Source organism: Labrus mixtus, chromosome 8 (genome assembly GCF_963584025.1).
Source record: "Labrus mixtus chromosome 8, fLabMix1.1, whole genome shotgun sequence".
Classification (NCBI taxonomy): domain Eukaryota; kingdom Metazoa; phylum Chordata; class Actinopteri; order Labriformes; family Labridae; genus Labrus; species Labrus mixtus.
In genome coordinates this window covers 22,369,506-22,388,734 of record NC_083619.1, presented here as the reverse complement: position 1 = coordinate 22,388,734, position 19,229 = coordinate 22,369,506, and the positions used below count along the sequence as shown (strand labels likewise).

General features: G+C 41.7%; 1 protein-coding gene across 2 annotated transcripts; it reads right to left on the bottom strand.

Moving 5' to 3' along the window:
• Positions 1 to 554: 554 nt before the first annotated feature.
• twsg1a (twisted gastrulation BMP signaling modulator 1a) lies at positions 555 to 19,069 on the bottom strand. Of its 2 annotated transcripts, none has more exons than XM_061045189.1 (5): positions 18,468 to 19,069; positions 17,370 to 17,532; positions 8,045 to 8,144; positions 2,986 to 3,246; positions 555 to 1,035 (listed from the first exon to the last, which is right to left on the bottom strand). In XM_061045189.1, exons 2-5 carry the CDS (start codon positions 17,493 to 17,495, stop codon positions 854 to 856), a joined length of 669 nt encoding a protein of 222 aa, XP_060901172.1. In that variant the 5' UTR covers positions 17,496 to 17,532; positions 18,468 to 19,069; the 3' UTR covers positions 555 to 853. The 2 variants fall into 2 exon arrangements, with proteins under 2 accessions (XP_060901172.1, XP_060901171.1); XM_061045188.1 differs by having other exon boundaries at positions 18,473 to 19,067.
• Positions 19,070 to 19,229: the final 160 nt, after the last annotated feature.

The following is a 19,229-nucleotide window of genomic DNA, read 5'->3' as shown; positions in this document are numbered from 1 at the left end:
AAAGCGCCGTGGTTGAACTGAGTGCACTGGTGGTCATTCTCACATATGAAACACATTAGTCCTCTGATCTTTGTTGGCACCGTCTGCTCCTAGCCCACAGCTGCAATGGCAAAATGAGGTCATGATTCAATATTGTAAAAAGAAAAAGACAAACAAGCTCTCATTGTGAGTCTGGTTGCATTAGTCTATTGCAAACTGCTGTTGCATGCCAATTGGGAACAGAATCAGTGATAGGGCACCCTGCTGCCTTTTGAAAAAGCACTGGCACCACAAAGAGCATTTGTGTGTGGCAGTGAGAGATTGGCATCGGTAAATGTTCCCTTTCCCCTTCGCTTGCATGAGACGGTCAGTGAGCACTGAACACCTGTGGACCAGAATGGTATAATAACAACTTTGTTTCCCCAGGAAATGATGCGTTTCCTGACTGGGGCAACACAAGGCTAAGATTAGAGCAGGAGACAAGCAACTAGAAGGACAAACATTTACTATTCCACTCGTGCTGTGAAAAAATAGCAAAAGGAAGAAAATATATATAAAAGTCAGACACAACACAATCCATGTCACCAAACTTTTCTTTATTTGGCAACAAGACAAAGATTTAGCCAACCATAATTGTAAAAATACATTATTCATATACACCTCTAGTAAAAAACACTATTGAAAACATATCTAAAAATATACAGTGAAACAAACAGCAGAATAAAAACAATTTGCAGGGGTAGGAGGCGGGGTAAGGAGGGGGTATTTTACAAGGTAAGTGAGGAATGCTAACACATAACAGTCATAGTTTCCTCTCAGAGCCCTCAGTCCTCTGGTTAGGCCCAGACATTAGGTACCAATATGTGCCCGCACTTCAGAAGAGACAGTTCATGCACTTCACGGCCTTGCTGCCGTAGTCCACACACTCAGGTCCAATGCACTGGCAGCAGGCATTGTGAAACCAGCGGTACTTGGATCCTCCCATTGACTCACAGTACAGTTTACACTGACGAATAGACACACAGTCGTCAAAGTAGACCACAGTGCACATGCCATCTGAAATCAAAAAGGACAGAAGAAGAAAAAGACGTGAGTCACAAACCCAGTACATGTGGTTTATAAAAACAAGCACCATTCTAGAGCAATTACTTTTAACCCTCGGCGTTCCTACTTTTACTTCAGGGGTGAAATTTATTTGCAGCAGCTAAGTACGACCATGTGTGAGGGTGAGCTTAATGAGTTAACTGCTTGGCTCTGTGGTTACACTCTTATTATGAGTGTGTGTCTTTATAGCAAATAGCACCAAATGAAGAGAGATCAACAACCAAAACAGTCTTACACACACACACACACACACACAAAAAAAAAAGGAAGAAGAAAAACACTTCTGACCCAGTTTGATTCCATGAACTATAAGTCTTTGGCAGCTCTGTCCCCTGTGAAACACTGCAAACGTGACCCAGCCCGAACCGGTCTTAATACAAGACTTTGTAGTCTACCTCAGTGCTGGGCCTGGTCTGATTTTATTACCACGGTTCTTAGCGAGTGTGAAAGTGTACAAATGAAGAATGTGACTGGACCTGACAGGGCCAGAGAAATATGTAACAATGAAGCAGAAAAGTCTGCTTTTATGTCCTCAAGAAGAGTAAGTTATTCAGAAAGTTAAAGATGTGACATCTTCACAATGCGAGGCTGCAAGTTTTCAAATGGCAAGTGACTAATAACATTAAACTGACTTACAGCTTGTTCTAAACAACTGCAGCCAGCAGCTACGTGTTGTCTATCATTCTGCTCCAGTAGAATTATGTTTTAGTTAAAGCCATCACAGTTCTTCGGAGTTGAAGCTGACTAATAGTTTTAATACTCAAAGATAAAGAGACTCAGTTTATGATGATAGAAGTAGAGAAAAGCTGCTTATTCTCATAATTTACTTGATAATTTACCTCAATGATTGACTTTATGGTTCTTTAAAGCCGCTCTCATGACTCAGAGCTTTGGGTACATATCCAAGTTTAATGTACAGTAGTTATGGTTAGAGGAGGAAGTTGTACATCTAGCTAAAGTACTTATTCTGCAGCAGTATTTATCCTGTTATATTACTGAATATTATTACATGATAGAATCACTGATTGAAAAACATGTATGACGCTTTTGAAGTTGCTGTAGCTTGTCAACATGCAGCCAAATCTCATAGACGACTTCTGTAGTTTAGACATTTAGCCAGTAGTCAGCAATATCCTTTTTAAGACATGAAGGTTTCACATGTCATGAATGGGTTTTTAAATAAATAATAACTTAGAAAAGAGGGAATCCCAAATGCAAAAAAAAAAAAAAATCAGGAATACAATTCTTAGTTTTGGACCTTGTTCAGCAGCACGTAATGATCTCTATTCATGAACTTAACGCAAACATCTGAATGTCATCACACCGACTCTACAGAAATCTTTTCCTACCAGCCATCTAGTAAAATTTCAGCATGAAGTGTGGGTGCGGCGAAGTGAGAACACAGCAGGAAATATTCAGGGAGTCGGTGGCGGCGATGACGTATCTATCCCGAGTTTGATACTCTGCCCTGCTGATGAGCGTGTTCTTTTCAACTCTTAGGTTTACACTGTGAAAACATCCAACTACATGTAGCGTTGATAAAAAAGACAAAAACTGTCAAGGTTTCGTCCGCCATATCTCCATTTTCCTCTATACATCATGTTTTGCCTCAGAGGACACCCTCCGGCTCCCAACCCAAGTCCCTACAGACTGCGCTACTGCTGCCCCCATATGTGTAGAGGTAAGTCTGTAAGATTTCAGGGGCTGCATGTCCTGAAATTTTCTAGAGATTTTCACAAGTCCATTTATGGTCTAAAGTAGCTTTAATTGGAAACACAGTAGTTAAGCATGCGTACTGTAAGTAGAGGTTCTAAAGCAAATACTCTGCAGTTAGGATGGATATGATTTGGATTAAAGAAGTGAGAAGTGAACTTTAATAATCCTTCACAGTTCAAACATTACCTTGATTGTCGTAGCTGGCGTGGATGCTGTTTCCAGGCACAGAGACGTTCTGGTGCGTGCTGTCCAGCGTCTCCAGGAAGGACACCAGGTTCTCGTGGTGGGAGAGCTCCTCTGCAACGGGGAAGGAGACCACCATCATGTTGATCGGCGCTTCGCCCTCCGTGAGGGCGCGGAACAGCGAGGGGATTGGACGATGCAGCTCCTCCACGGTGCTCTTCGACGTGGCTGGAGAGTCGCTGTAGTTCTTGGGGTTACACATCCCTGTTACAGAAAAGAAATGGATGAATGAGAAAAAGGGTAAGTTCACAAAAATGACAAAATGATTCATCTTTCTTTGGCCGTGAAGGAGTGGAGCATTTATCTCTTTATTCTGACATTACTGAAAACCTTTTCAGGTCATTTTCAAGTATATTAACTCAACTCCTGCACCAAAGTCTAGTTTTAGATACTTAATTTCAATTTTACACAACTGGACATTTCAACCACATTTATCTGACAGCTTCAGAAATTATTTTGATGTTACCATGGATACCCACATTTATTCTGAATTTGTTTGTGTGCGATAAATAATGGTTAAAATATTCTCTATCTATGGGTTTAGACATTTCTACCATCTCTTTTTTTTGTCATGATGATTGTTTTTAAATGTCGTTTTTATTAAGGGTTACCCCCCTCCCCCTCCCCCTTTCAGAAAAGAGCACTGTCATCACTTTGTCAGTCATGTCTTGAGCTGTCAATAGTGTGTGTAGAATGAGGCGTTCAGGTCAGGGTCATCTGATCAAATTTCCCCAGAGCAGAAACTCAACCGTCTGTGGACTTTTTTTTTTTTTTAAATAACATTTCTTGGCTTATGGACGGCCAATAGAAAACTTTAAAGGACACAAGACAATTACAGAAACCTGCTAAATCACTTAAAACTGTGCTAAACAACCAAACACTTTACAAACTCCAGGGAATTGTTGCTCTTGTTCATATATTCAGAGAATTCTACAATTTGATTTTATAGTAAACGCTCATTCACATTTTCTTGTAATTAAAGCTCCTATTAGGAACTTTCTCTTTGCTCATTTTGTCCTGTACATGCAAGTATTTTTAATTACCAAAATAAATCTAATTCTTCTTTCTTTGAGCGGTGAAATGTGTCACTCATTGAGACTTTGTGCAGTGGAAAAAGCTTTTTAAAAGATTTTCTGGTAGCGCATGTTGAATCACTTCGCCTGAGAGCTACCCTGCGGCAGCTTTTTTAACCTTTAATAAAACAATACAGAAATAATCAATTATTTTTCAATCATGGTTCATTAATCATCAATCATTTCCTTTAATATGTCACTGAATTATCAATATTAGTTTCAGTTTCTGTTTCATGACCAGTTAAAAACTCCTCACAGGAGCTTTAACTCTCTTCAATTAGTATCTGTTTGTTGTTACCGAGCTTTGTGTCTACTTCCATGTCACATAGATCTGGTGCAGATTAATTGAGGTTATTGGTTTTAAATTTAGGTTATTGATTTTTGCACTTATTTAGATATACATGTAGGTGCAGGAGCTCTTTATCTATGCTGCAGACTTGACTGCAGAAATGTCATCGATATTCTAAAAGATTGTCTCAGAACTTGGGCTGGAAAACTGACATTTACTGCATGTTTAGTCACCACTTAAGGGACATTAAGTTGAAGTTATTTTTGGCTGGACTGACCCTTCATAATGAAAAACAAGAGGAAGGGAGATCAGCTGTAAATCTTACTTTTTCTCCCAATACACCCGTTCAACAGATAAATGGCTTCACACACAATTTCAACTCACAAGAGCAATTTAGTAAAAACCACACTGCTGTCAACAGTATCATGTCCCAATTAAGATCCTCTGAACACTTCATTTCATTTCCAAATACGGTAGTAATCACTCGACAAAGGCCTCACGTCCTTAGATAGGATCTTTCTAACCCTTTTAATGAGTCAAAGTGAATTACAGCTAATGGCTAAATCATTTAATGGGGACTGGAGTTTGACAGAGGAATAGGATTACAGAGCGACGCTCAGAGCAGAGCCGGAGCAGCTGTTTTAGATAAAGTGTACACATGGGTCCTCCTCCTCCTCCTTCTCCTCCTCCTCCTCCTCCCTAAAATACAAACTGTCCTCTGCTGGGCTGCTCTAACCACTCGCAGATACACACTTCAAAGCAGCCTGCATTTGGCGTGGATAACATGTTTAGAGTGGAAACTTACTCAAAGTGGCGCTGGAAGAAAAAATAAAAAACATTTGAATGAGAAATATATACTCGCTTAAAGCTACAGGCTGTCATCGGTGTGTTGTAAAAGGTCTGTCCAGGAGGGGAAACTCCACCACCACCACCGCAACATCTGTGCAGCAGCAGCAGCAGCAGCAAGTTCAGCACTCAGTGTCACATACTTGTACCCGTGTTCCACATGAAAGACCTTTAATAATAACGCCTTCTTGTCAGTACACACAGCAATATCTGTCCGTCAAGGCTGACCAGAGAGCATGCTGGTTAGAGGGACAGAACCAGAGGGGAGTCAAAGGTACCAGGACCAACTTTTTCTCTTTCATCATTTATGCTCCTGTGTGTTAAACTGCAGCATTTTAACGTAAGCCGATAGCACGGCGCTTAATGCTCCGTCTTGCAGATCGTTTTCTCCTTTAGTTTTCCTTTTATGTCTTTGTCTCCACTTCTTTGTCCTCTGTGTAGGCTTTTATTTTTGAGTATTTGCTGCTGTAGCTTTAACTCGATCTCATTTCTAAAGCTGGAAATCTCCACAGGTACGTTTATATCACGTAACTCTGCAGCGTCTTCAGTGTGTTTCGATGTTTGGCGTTTAGTCGACGCAGGTTTCTTGTGTTTAAGGCCGATTTCAGGAAAGACAGAAATAATACATTAATACATCTTCTAGACTCTGTTTGTACAGCTCAGAGGGATGAGTCTGCTCAGTCCACCACCCAATTGTGTTAGTGTCATGGATGGGTTTCTGAACAGGCCTATTAAGTGCTAGACCAAGACGGTGCTGGACCAGAGTGTATGAATCTTCTGTATGAAATGACTGATGGACTTTTCCAACAAGAAATGTTCACAAACGACCACAAAAAGATGCTTAGCAACCACAAAGACACAAAAACACTTCGCAAAACCAAACACAAAATGTCTACAAGAAGATATTGAAATAAATTATCTTAAATACTAAAGTATGCAACCACCACCAAGACCACTAAAACTGAAATTACCTGAAATTATAAAAAAAAAAAAAAAAAAAAACTAATGCAGGGCAACTAGAAACAACCATAAAAGGATGCAATGGAGTCACATAGATATGTAGAAAACCATGCAAACCATGCGCCGGTAGCCTAGTGGTTAGTGTGTGCGCCCCATGTAAGGAGGCTATATTCCTCCAACCTGTGGCTCCTTTGCCACATGTCATTCCCCACTCGCTCTCTCTCCCTGATTTCCGACTTTATCAACTGTCCTATCTCTAGAAAAGGTACAAGCCCAAAAGTAAATCTGAAAAACAAATGACCTATATCAAATGATCAAACAATGACTCTGACGAGCAGCAGAACAAAGAAGCAGAACGTTACGTCTGTGTCCTGAGGGAACCAGGTCACAAATATAAAGCCATATTTTGTCATTTTGCTCCCAGTCTTAAGGACCTCGACACTGCTGGTTTAAAGCTGGAGACACGTGAAGAGAGGGTTTAACAAGCCAAATTATTTGGCTTCACAAATCTGCTTGTTTTGGATTTACACCCCCGCCCCCTCCTCCTCGATAGGAGTCTGAAAGTCAAAGTTCGTTTTGCGCGGGTCGACCTCATCGTCCTCGCTCTCTTCCGGCTTCTTCATCCTTTGATCTTCATGAAAACCGAGACTTCCTGTCCACATGTGAATGTTCTCCTTAGTAGTGTTGATACCGCTTTAATTTCCTCTGCTCTGATTCACGGAGGCCCTGTTGGCTCTGCTTCACATTAACCTCCACACTGTCACTTCTCAGAGGCACCTTCAGTATCTGGCTTCACTCACCGCACACTCATCCTGCATCAGAGCTCAAACACTCCCTACAAACTGCTTCCTTGTGCACGGCGGTCACAGTCTCAGATTTCAGAGGATTTTCACAGGGAGAAAGTGTTCTCCAGCAGGGGCGACTGAGATTAACAAGACTGAGACATAACTGAAGTGTCACATGTTAGGAGATTAATGCCAGCGTTATTATAAACATGGAACAATCAAAGTTGGATCGAAGGTTTTTTTGACTGAAGCGTGAAGCACTCTGAGTGGTCAAAGGTGCCTTAAAAGTGCAGCACATGTTACCAAGTGTACAAGGTCTCAGTAAACGCTGACCGTCAGCCCTTTTCACACATGCTAAAAAACTCCAGAGATTTCCAGAAATGTTCAGGGTGAGCTGTTTGTGTGACGGCTGAATTTTTCACCTTTGCGACTTTTACCAGATTTTTTTTTTTCCAAACCAGCCGAGAACAATTTCTCCAAGATGTCAGGGGGGCCAGCTGTGTGAAAACAGCAGGCAACATTAGAGGGGAAATCCAGCTTGAGCAAGTGGGCTGGGTTGATGCCAGAGAGAGTTTGGATCTTACGACTGCTGCTAACCGGTGCAATATTTGAGCACATAATAAAGCTGCTTGTATTTATTTATTTATTTTTTGCTCACCAGTTTTGTTCTTTTCCCCTCTTCACAAAGTTAATGGATTTAAAGTATTTGTTAAAAACAAACGACAGCAGAACCAAGTGAAGTCTATAATGTAGGACTAACAGAGGAAACTGAACAAGTCAGAGAAAATGTCATCTTTAATTCTACACAGTTGTTTTTAGCTTGAATTGCTTCTTACATGAGTAATTCTTTTAATGCAGCAGTCTCCTCTAACTCTGACAAATGGACATTCATAAAGCTCTGATCTTTTCTGTTCAGCAGTCATCACCAGCGTGTCTCAACCCGCCAACTACATTTCAGATCACAACGCTACAACAGTTGTAGTTTAAGTCTTGAATAATATGCTGTCGGCTGTAAGATGTATGGAGCTAATAGATGACGCTGTACTCACCCACGCAGTCGCAGCACTCTTCCCAAAGGTTCCCCAGACACAGCATGCACTCTTTACAGCACGAGCAGTTCCCGTCAGACGGACGACACTGACACAGCTCCTGAAGGACACACACATCAGCAAAACATGAAAACACTACAGATGTGTCCGCAGTATTTTACTAGCTGAGGAGGAAGATCCTAATGAGTTTATGTTACCATGGATGGATACCCACATTTATTCTGAATTTGTTTGTGTGCGATAAATAATGGTTAAAATATTCTCTATCTATGGGTTTAGATATTTCTACCATCTTTTTTTTTGTTATGATGTTGTTTACTGTTTTTAATTACTGATTGTTTATTAATGTTGTGTTTATTAAGTTTCACTTCATCACTGTGAGATTAAAAGGAGCAATTCTAATTTCCTTTTCTTTTTTTTAACATTGTTGTTATTGATCTGTATTTTAACAATCAGTGTGCAAATATACAACCACATAAATGGGGCGGCTGTGGCTCAGTTGGTCTGTCTTCTCTCTACCGGAAGGTTGGAGGTTCGATCCCCAGCTCCTGCAGCCACATGTTCGATGTGTCCTTTGGCAAGACACTCAACCCCAAGTTGCTCCCGCTGCTTCATCAGCAGTGTATGAATTGGATAAGTTACTTCTGATTGTCACTTTAAAAATATAAACCTCTGTCATCAGTGTGTGAATGTGTAGGTGTGACATGCGCTGTAAAATCACTTTGAGTAGTCAGAAGACTAGAAAAGAAATATACAAGCTCAAGTCCATTTACCATTTATCAGAAATGCCCAATCAGCCTCTCAGGTTACACGTCATCTTTTCATTTGATAAGCATGATGATAATTCATGAGTCCTTCTCTTAGGTGTCGATGGTTTGTCAATGAGGCCAAGTCTTATGGATTTGTTTGTTTTTATTGGCATTTATATAATATGTATCGCCTTATAGAGTTATTTTTGGCTCTGATGGAATCGTTGTACCTGAGATATTATTAAACACAGTAAGTATAAAGGTCCAGAATGTATCAACGCGTTCCTACTCCTGTTTTACATCTTGGACAGAACTAGTAGTCAGGCTTAATTCTACTCAGTCTTTCTGGAAAAAGGCTGATAATATAGTATCCGTGTAGAATATTACTTTTACTAGTTCACTTGTTATGTTGTATTTTTTATGAATAATAGTCTCATGTTGTATAATGTCTCTTATGTATGAATGAACGGTTGCTTATTGGTTGTTTGAAACTTTTGTAATCTGTGCTGCTGCACGTCTTTGCAAAGAGACACTTGAATTCACAAGCAAACTATACACACGTCTACATTGGTATGTACTTTGATGGTACAGAACTGAAGTTTGTAAATTGGTAAGAGTTATGCTACAAACTGCTATGTGCTATCTAAAGTGTGACAGATTCACATCAACTGGATCAATGAAAACAAACCATCCCATCATCCCCAAACCAGGAGCACCAAACAGCAACAAGATGCATCACTGCACATTTTGTATTTAAAAACAGTGGTGCAGTATTTAATCATTGGTATTAGTCCAAGCAGTGCAGTCACACTGCTGCTTTAGTGAGATTCATTTATCTAACTTGGAACATTACTGCAGCGAAAAAAAATGTTCTGAGGGTCCATATCCGGTACAACAGATGTGAGTGCAGTAGCAACACAAGAGTTAAACATCACAGAGCGGACACAACCCAACGAGCAGGAGACGTACCATTAACACATCAACAGCAGAGCGACAGCAGCTTTTCTTCATGCACACTAACTGTCGCTGAACACAAGCTGTTACAAGTAACCTGTGGCATTTATCAAAAGTATGTTAACTCCATCTGAACAATATGGTGATAACTGTGAGAAATAATCATCTCTGCTGTGTCACCATTAAACAAAAGAGCAGATTCTGACATGTTCCCAAATCTTCTTCTCCAGTGGTTTGACGTTGTACATTAAGCCGTCATGACTAGTGGTTGAATGTAGCTGCGTGTACTTACTCAGGGTAACTCTATGGGATGTGTGCTTTACATTTAATATTTAATACTTTCACTACGATACATCCCAGAGGTAACTATTGCCCTTTAAACTCCATTACATTTATCTAAGAGCTCATTTCGAGTGTTGTGTTTGGTGGTGGAGGAAGTATTCTAATTCTTCCCTTAAGTAAAAGTATTGTTGTACATGTAAGCGTCTTACATAGAAAATTCTACTTAAGTAACTTAATAAAGTTCATTTAACTTGAGCCTTGTATTATTAATATAAAAGGTGTTTTTAGGACCAAACAGTTCTGGGGAAATTTTTGAAGAGGAACTATCCACTAGGGATCTTCCCTGAGGACAACACACCACAAGACCAAAAGAGGCCTTATGTCAGATTAGCAACTTAGAATACGACTGTTATCACTACTAAAGGAAGAAGGCGTACGGAGAAAAGTGATGCAAAATGAAGCTGTCAGCAGAGAGAGTGTTTTCTGCAGCTGGGCTTCTTGTGAATAGACTGAGCACATGACTCAGCCCTGATCAAGTAGAGGCATCACTTTATTTACAGCCTGTTTCATAGCTAGATAAAAAAAAAAAAACTCCTCCCAGGAGCTCTAACTGAATGGATTTGCCCCATTGTCACTGACACTCAGTCAAGCTTTTCAAATATATAGTATTAGAATCATTTTATTGCGTCCTAACAAATCTCTACTTACAATCCTGGACCAAGTCTCCGATTACAAGCCTAAATACTAAGCATATCATTTAAACATATTAAGTTAAGTATACAACCTGAAAGCCAACCAATGAGGCAAAGGTGCAACTAAAACAGGACTTAAAAAAAAGGTCATTTTAAAAGATAAATCATTGCAAAATAGTCTTAAATAGTCTTTTCTACTTAACAATCAATTCAAAAACTGAATGATTTGACAAAGATCTGGTTCTTTGCTTCATCCAGAGGCTTGTTGGCAGATAAAAAAAAGCTCTTGGTAAGTCATTCTCATGTTGCTGTAAATAGAAGGGAGGTGAAATTACGACATGAGCTCGTGAAAAAACTAAAACATAAAACCTCTGCTGCTCCCTGAAGTCCTCTACAGACACTTAAAGCGTGAAAAAACAGCTTCATTCTTCAACTCCAGTTTGTCTCCAGGGTGCAGCAGGACGATGAAGGAAACTGAAACGTGTAGGTGGGATTGAAAAGTAGGTGAGAGCTGAGCCAGAGGAGCTCCTCTCTCTCTCTCTCCCCCCCCCCCCCCCCCTGTTCTTTCCTGACACAGAACAGGGAGCACATTCCTCTACGTCAAGGTCACCGCGATGAGGGAGGCGGTGGGGTTGGGGGTGGGGGGGGGGGAGGCAGAGGTGGGGGGGAGAAGAAAACACCTGGAGAACTAAACATGGCCACCTCCCCCCTCCAGCAACACACTTCCCCCCCTCTCTCCCTCCCTTTCTCTCCTCTCCTATTATACCCTTCTCCCTCTCTCTTCCCCTTTCTTTACTCTCTCTCTCTCTCTCTCTCTCCCCCACTGCTCCTCCTTTATATCTTTGCAGAAGCCATCTCCTACACGTAAACAGTCCTGGCAATGATAAAAGACTCTCCAGTGAGTCACCAGGGACGGATTGCAAAACCACACACAGTTCACTTCATCACCGGAGTCTCAATCCCCAAAACCTCTGATCAGGATTGATCCCACGAGTAATTATGAGTCTCTGAGGGGAGATTATAAAAAAAAAAACTAAACTGTTACCCCGGGGGAGGGAAAACTTCCATGTCGTACATCATCACAAATAAAAGAAAAGAAAACAGTTTTTTTTTTTTAAACAATTTACATGGAAACTTAAGGTTTTAGCAAACTGGAGCAAGAATGTGGTTAGCGTAGCTTAGCTTAGCAAGATGACTAAATAGGGAGAAACAGATAGCCTCGTTGAACTTTTATCCCTGGAAAATTCCCGACCTACAGTTTCCGACACTTGATGACAATATAAATACCTCTTGTGTTTTTCCTTAAAATCATGAAGCTCGAGCTCGATGGTGATTGGCTTACCACAGCATTCTGATTAAACCAGCAGGGCTAGCTTGTTAAAAACCTCAGAGGTGTTTAGCATACATACTTTAAACTAAGGGAAACCTCTAAATCTAACCAAATGAACATGAAATAATATCATTTATCAACCTGTGTACAGACACAGCGATGTGTGAAAGCTTGCTTATTACACAGCTGTGGTAAATACTCGATTCTGATCTACGCTTAGCGACAGTCTGCTACACCTTCATAGCAGATCATTGCTAAGAAAAACAAACAGCTACCTAGAAAAGACAACACTTGGCTCTAATCACAGACTCTGAAGGACTAATTGTAGTCATATAAATCCACAGAAAGCAGTCCGGTTAATTTGACGTTGGTCTGTTCATTGTGGGGAAAATACAACCAATGAAGGAAAACGAATTCTGGCTACGAGAAAGAAATCTATCAAATGAAAATGGCGCACTAGGTTAAAGAGGTGGGAAAGAAAACTGATTTGTGTAAAAATCGAGATTCTTCTCTTCTGAGATTTTAAATAGATTCATAATTTTGGGGGCTAATCAGTCACTCCCTGCTAAGTGCTAAGGCTAGCTCTTTAACTCAGTAGACAAATCGTATCCCTTACATTCACTTGACTTTGTTTTTATGGATGTTTAAGATTTATTGTCGGGCTTTTTTATGACTCTATGGACAGTGAATAGAGTCGTAAACCAGGGAACTATGGAGTGGGGAACAACATGCTGGAAAGGAGCCACGGGTCAGTCTTGAACCTGGGCTGCCCGCTAAGGACTTAAGCCTCTGTACACAGGGCGTGTGCACCAACCTCTAGACCACTGGCGCCCTGAAACATTTTCTTTTAAAAGTGACTCAAAGTTTCTCCAACTTGACGGTAAATCGAAAAACCCTTGAGATTTAAAAACAGCTTTGAGAAGACGTCACTCTTCTGACATTTTGCAAAGTAAACAATCATAAAACCGATCCTGATTAATCCTAAAAAAAAAAATTAAAAAAAATCTGCAGTTTCCTATCCTCTAACAACTTCCCGACTAACTAGAGGAGGGTTTGCAGGGGCTTTATTAGGCTTGTTCTGCCTTTTAGAGGATCCTGTAATCAGTGAAAACTCTGCTGCAGCGAGACAAAAGGAGAGAAAGTGAACCCGCTGCCTCGTCCTGCTGCTGTGCGTTAACTTTGAAATCTCCTGCCCCGCCCTGCTGAACAGCCTGCTCTGCACACAGTTGTGGCTTGTGATTCAATCCCAACTGTATATTTCTCTTGACCAACGTCCCCCCACAGACACACACACCTCCTCCTGACCTCAGCCTCCCCTCTCATGTTCTCCCACCCTCAGGGGTTTTGGGGAATTTTAGACAAATGACTTGAGACTGCAACAGAGCGTGAAAGCGAGCGTAAGGCAGCAGATCTCACTAATCACCGACAACATGGAGCTTCCTCAGAGCTGCTAGAGGCGGTGAAGTTTCTCCTTGACGGCACACGCACCTTCGCTCTCGCCTCTGACAGCTAGCGAGTTGGTGTCGGCGAGGTCCCGGAAGCTACAGAGCTTTTGTTGTTCCCGAGCAATGATTCATCCGGAGCAATAAGCCACCTGGAAGTAAAAAGGAACAAGCGCAGCCAAAAGACTGCTGCTGACTGCACGAGGGCTGGATGTTAACAGAATCTGAACCCAGGAGGAGGAGGAGGGGAGAAGTTTGTGGTCTGGTAGCAACAAGTTTCTGCCAAAAAATTCTAATAATGTAATGTTGAAAAGGAAGAGCACCTAGGGGCTTATTTACTGTGGAGACTTTTAAATCAGAAACAAACTTGTTTGGTGTAGAACTAATGTGCAGAACAGGCGGGTTGAAAACTTGGAAAGTGCAAATAAGGGCGCACTCACACTAGGCAATCAGTACCGTGCCTGTGAAAACAAATCACAGTAATAAAGTTTCTTTTGACAAGTACCTCATACAACCCCACAAAGAAAAAGGAACAACCCCTTTAAGAGAAAGTTGCATTTAGTTTAAAGTCTTTATATGCGATTTTTCACACTTTAATGTAATAGAAATGAATTATATCCTCTGAAAATAACTCTGTGAGTCATGACTGTCTACGATGGGTGTAACACCCGAGTCCCACTGTCTGTGATGTTTTCAGAGTCCTATCTTCAGTTTGTTCACATCGCCAGGACGGCCGGCCGGCTCCTCCCCTCGTGTATAAAAGTTGTTTAATTGAGGGACTAGAGAAAAGAAGAATAACATACTGTACTCACTGCTTAACTGTGTTTCTAGATCACGCTCATTTCAGGTAAATTTACATGCAGTGTGAAGATACGAGCACAATAAAGATCGCTAGCATTAGCATGCTAACACAACAATGCAGCGCGAGTTGTTTTGGTTTCATGCTGGTGCTCAAGGGCGACATCTGCTGGATCAAAAAAAAAATGCATATAAAGCCTTTAAAGTATTAAATACTAAAAAGGTATGTTGTCTAGTTTGTTTAATTACAAATTGAATTGATCTTTTTTCTGTTTGATATTTTCTCAGCACATCTTTGGTGTCTTTACTTCTTGAATGTTTTTGTTTGCCTGAACATATCTAACATATAAAGTATTTATGTACTGCAGGACTTCTGTTGCTTTAATGTGTGGCAGCTACATTGTGTGATAACCTTGAAGGAACAATTCATTTGATTTTTTAAGTCCGAATAGGACAGGAACCAAGCTCTAGATTATTAAGGTGTATTGTGTGTGGTAATTTAATTCATTGATTGTTATAGAAGCCTGAACCTAGAGCAGACACAGTGTCGCTCATGATGTGTCTTTAAGAGGAGTTTGTTGCTTTCATGCTTTTCATTTCAATAACAGGGTGCAGTTTAAAGGCAGGGTTGGTCATTTTATCCAGATACACGTTTTAAGATTTTGGTAGAAATTGTCTTTAGGTCCTGACAGACATTAATAAATCAGTCATCTGTAGCATGTTGTAAGCTTGTAAAAACCTTTGACCAATGTCTGCCACGAGGTACCAATCTGATGAACCAATCACACCTCCCCGTCTCCCTGCTCGTTCTCCATATGTTGCATGCACGAGCCCTCAGTCAAAGCATGAGCTGAGGTCCGCTTCTGGACCAATGGAGCTTGTGCATGTGAGTGAGGGGCGTGGCTTTTGAGGGAGGGGGTGGGTGTTGACAGAGCCCTAAGGTAATCCTACTATCGAAATCATGCTAGTTTTCGAAAATAACCATAACTTTAAAAACCACAGCTGGGACCAAACAGTCTTTTTGAGACTCCTTTGCTGGATGACCAGACGAGGCCAGGCAGCCTATTGAAAATGACTCCAAAATATAACATTGAACTCTGTTTCCAAAAGTAGGATTCCACACAATACGTTGATTCATCTTCTTTCAATTGCTGACTCCTTTGTTTCAACCAGCTTGTAGCTGTCAGGCAGCTTGTTTTCATCATTTGGATGTATGCTAGCTAGACGAGGAGCCAGATGAACCAGATGGGTGTTTATCAGGAAGTCATTTACCTGCCTCAACTCCACCTCTTTGCCTGTTTGCAGATTAGTCGGAAGCAGCATTTCAAATATGGCGACTGCCTTAGTCGGGCTTCATAACACCTTTTTCAGATCCAGTGAGTGATGTCACTGAGACTGTGTCCATGTTTCAAACAGTCCATTATTTTGGTTTAAAATATATAAAAAGAGAGAGAAAAACCTTCGGCGCAGCTTTCCAGAGCTCAAACCTCTGTCACCAAACGGTCCATACCTTCAGTTTCACGCTCTTTTAAAATTGTGACATTGATTCCACACCTTCTCTGACTCTTTTAAAAAACTAACGTCTGTGTTTGTATTTTGCACCCCGTGCCAAAAAGCACAGGTCTGCCTCACTCCCTGCAAAAATCCTACCTGAAGTTTGCCTACAGAGAGTCTGAGGTCACACAGGTGAAACAGCCACAGAGGTTAAACACAGTACTTTAAACATGTTAATAGGAGAGGCAGGGCCACTAAACACGCTACAGGTCACACACACACACACACACACACACACACACACACACACACACACACACACACACAGAACTGAGGACAAGCAGCAGCTCTAATATGACTTGACAGGCGTTTGAAAGACAGGCCAACACTTCTCTTTATGTTTTCCCTTCGCAATAACCAGAATGCATGACTGAATCTGTGTTAATTATGGGGTGCCACCCGTCTGCCTCCCCCCCCCCCTCGTCACCCAGAGGACCTCAGACGTGAGGGAACAAGTGACACAAAGGAAGTGATGTGAGAAAGTCAACAAAAGTCAAAAGTCAGAGTCAGGGTTGATGAAAAATAGAAAACAAAACCAAGAAAACCTTAATCAAAGAACCAGTAAAGCCTTTTGCACCCACAATCCTTTGCTCTTAAACACACTCTGACTGATCCGGGAGTGTTTCACGTAGAGGACCGGCGTGCGTGAAAGTGCACCACTAGCTTTGCCTCTCTTTTTATCACTCTGGGAAAACTATCCCTGCAGACTTCGCTCGGCTTATCGAAGGAATGTATCTGCATTCTTCACAACAGATTCCATCTTTGTTCTCGGGTCCAGATCTCCACCTCGGCCAGGACACGAGGCGGATTTTGACATGATTTCGGCTACTGCTGGGTATTTGTTTTATGTGGAACACTTGCACATATTCAGTAGAGAATTTAAAAGACGTATCAACAGCTTGAGACGCGTTTCCTTCAGCCACTAGTCAGAGGGATATTATTGCAGAGTCTGGTTCTTTTCTGACTGATTCATTCTAAAATAAATTATACTGTTTAACTGCTCTGCTAGCGCTCTTGACTTGGACTTGACTCCTACAGACGACTATTTAACTTGTGCTGTCGTCAGGAGAAATATCAGTCTGTGTTTACACATCACAGCTGTAACCCTGCAGGATAAAAAGCTTGGACTTGGCTTGAACTCACATTAAAGTTTCCAACTTTCAGTTTACAGAAACGCTCGACAACGTCACGAGTTTAGATCAACGATATCAAAGACGATAAAGAATTCACAGTAAAAGTCAGGTCTGTGCACATTTTAAAAGGAATTGAGGGATTTGTAAATCCCACTTTCCTCTAGTTTCAGACTTCACAATTTAGGATACTTATTTGTGACGTGGAAAATTATTTTCTCAGCATATATGGGAAATCTTTGCAGATCAGACGGCATGTTGCGAGTAAAAAAAAAGAATCATTGGAGCAGTGCTTAAGAAAGAGAAAGAGAAGTCTTTCATGGTACAAATGTTTCCCTAAAGCGGTCATTTAGTTTCCAACCCTCTGGGAGAACCTGCGGTAACTCTTTCTTACCTGGATGAGACACTTGCTGACGTCGCTGGCGCAGAGGGCCTTGTTGCAGCCGGAGGTCACGGTCAGGCCCGAGAGGAGGAAGAGGAGAGCGGCGGTGGCAGGGAGGATCAGCTGACCTGGCCTCATCCTGACGGCTCACCAGCAGCACGGCAACTGAAAACACCTACATCAACACGAGAAACAAGGACAGGACCTCAGAGACAAATAAACAAAAAGCTCATCACTGACATTCCAACGAGGAGGAGAACGCTGCAGAAGGTGCATCATGGGTAAAAGACAAATTGTGAGGTTTCTTTTGTATGCTATGTTACAGTATATCAGACTTTGTAACAGTTCACTCCTTGGAAGTTGTAGCAACAATTTAGATTTCAACTAGCAAATTAATCAATTTCTCTTTGTACTCTTAAAGATTTGATCGGTTTTCAACGAGGCAACAGAAAAACAAAAATGAGCTGCACTAAATCTTGACACTAACAGCATTCAGATAATAATATATGTCATGGATCATAGACAGGGAGGTCCATTTCTCATTTCTTTCATGAATTTCAGTCGTGTTTAAACTAACAGTTTATGTCTTCTTACTCAGATTCTCTTGAGCATACCCAGTGCCTCCTCTGGGATATCTTAAGTCTGCAGGTTAGTGTTAGAAGATTCACCACCAGAGCTGTGCAAAAAGAAACCTGCAAAAAGCTTTACCATGTTAGCGTCACTTTTCTTAAGGGCCTGCGTCACATTTCATTCAAAGCCAGCAGCTCCACACACTCACGTTACTGCGGAATAACAACACACACATCTGGCAACATCAGGTCCCTTCACCTATTTTTTTTTCTCTCTCTCCAATTGTATCGCCCTCAACACACCGTCTATAATACCGTTTCTCACTTCACCACTTTATTTGCTCTACATTGTTCTGTTTCAGAGAGAGAGAGAGAGAGGGGGAGACAACATGTGAGGAACATTAGCTCGCGCAGTTTCTTCACCTCTTTTATGCTCACAGCCAACAACTCAAAGCACTTCGTTTCACACGCACGCAGCTACAGAACGATCGAGCGAACAACAAAAGCGTCATCCGGGAGATCCGCGGAGTTTAAAACTTACCACACCGCTGTTTTTTTTGTTAAAGTTCCTGGCTTCTCTTTTGAAGACGGAGTGTGTCTGTTTTCTCTTTGAACTTCTCCAGGATGGTGTTCTGCCGCCGCTCAAGTGTCCACTGTGTCCAGAGGGCGTCAGTCTCTCCGCTCCAGAAAGCGACAGGCAGTCGGGCGCCTTAAAGGCACACACTCCATTTTCTACCCAACATCTGAGAAGGGAAACACCGGGGCCTCAGGTCACACACACATACCGGCTGTGTGTCTGCAGGGTATCGGACATGGAATGATCCAGCGACCCAGAAACACAATCAGGAGAACTTTAACAACCTCGTCCTGCTGTGCGTAAAAAAAAGTCTGGCGCGTAAAATCCACCTTTATCGTCTTTTAGCCCAAACTCTGACCTCTGCTAGCAGGCTCAGGTAGGCTCTGCTTGGCTTATTTAACACCAGCATTTCATGTCTTTCCACGCCACCACCCCCGCTCAATTACACAGCCCTTTGTCTCCAGTGTTATCAGGGGACTTGTGAGTGCGCTCATTAGGTGAGAAAAGGGCGATTCGGAAGCTTAGGAGCAAAGCAGACCCCCCGCTGTGGGACGTCCTCGCGCTCATTTGTAGCCTCTCTGATGGGCCATTGAAGGTCTCTGCTGTTTACACGTGTTTTCCTGAGTCTTCTTTCAAAACACTCAACAGGCCGCATTTCCAGCCTGCAGGGGAGGAAGGTAAGAGAGAGAGAGAGAGAGAGACAAGCAAGGCCATTTAAATTCCCAT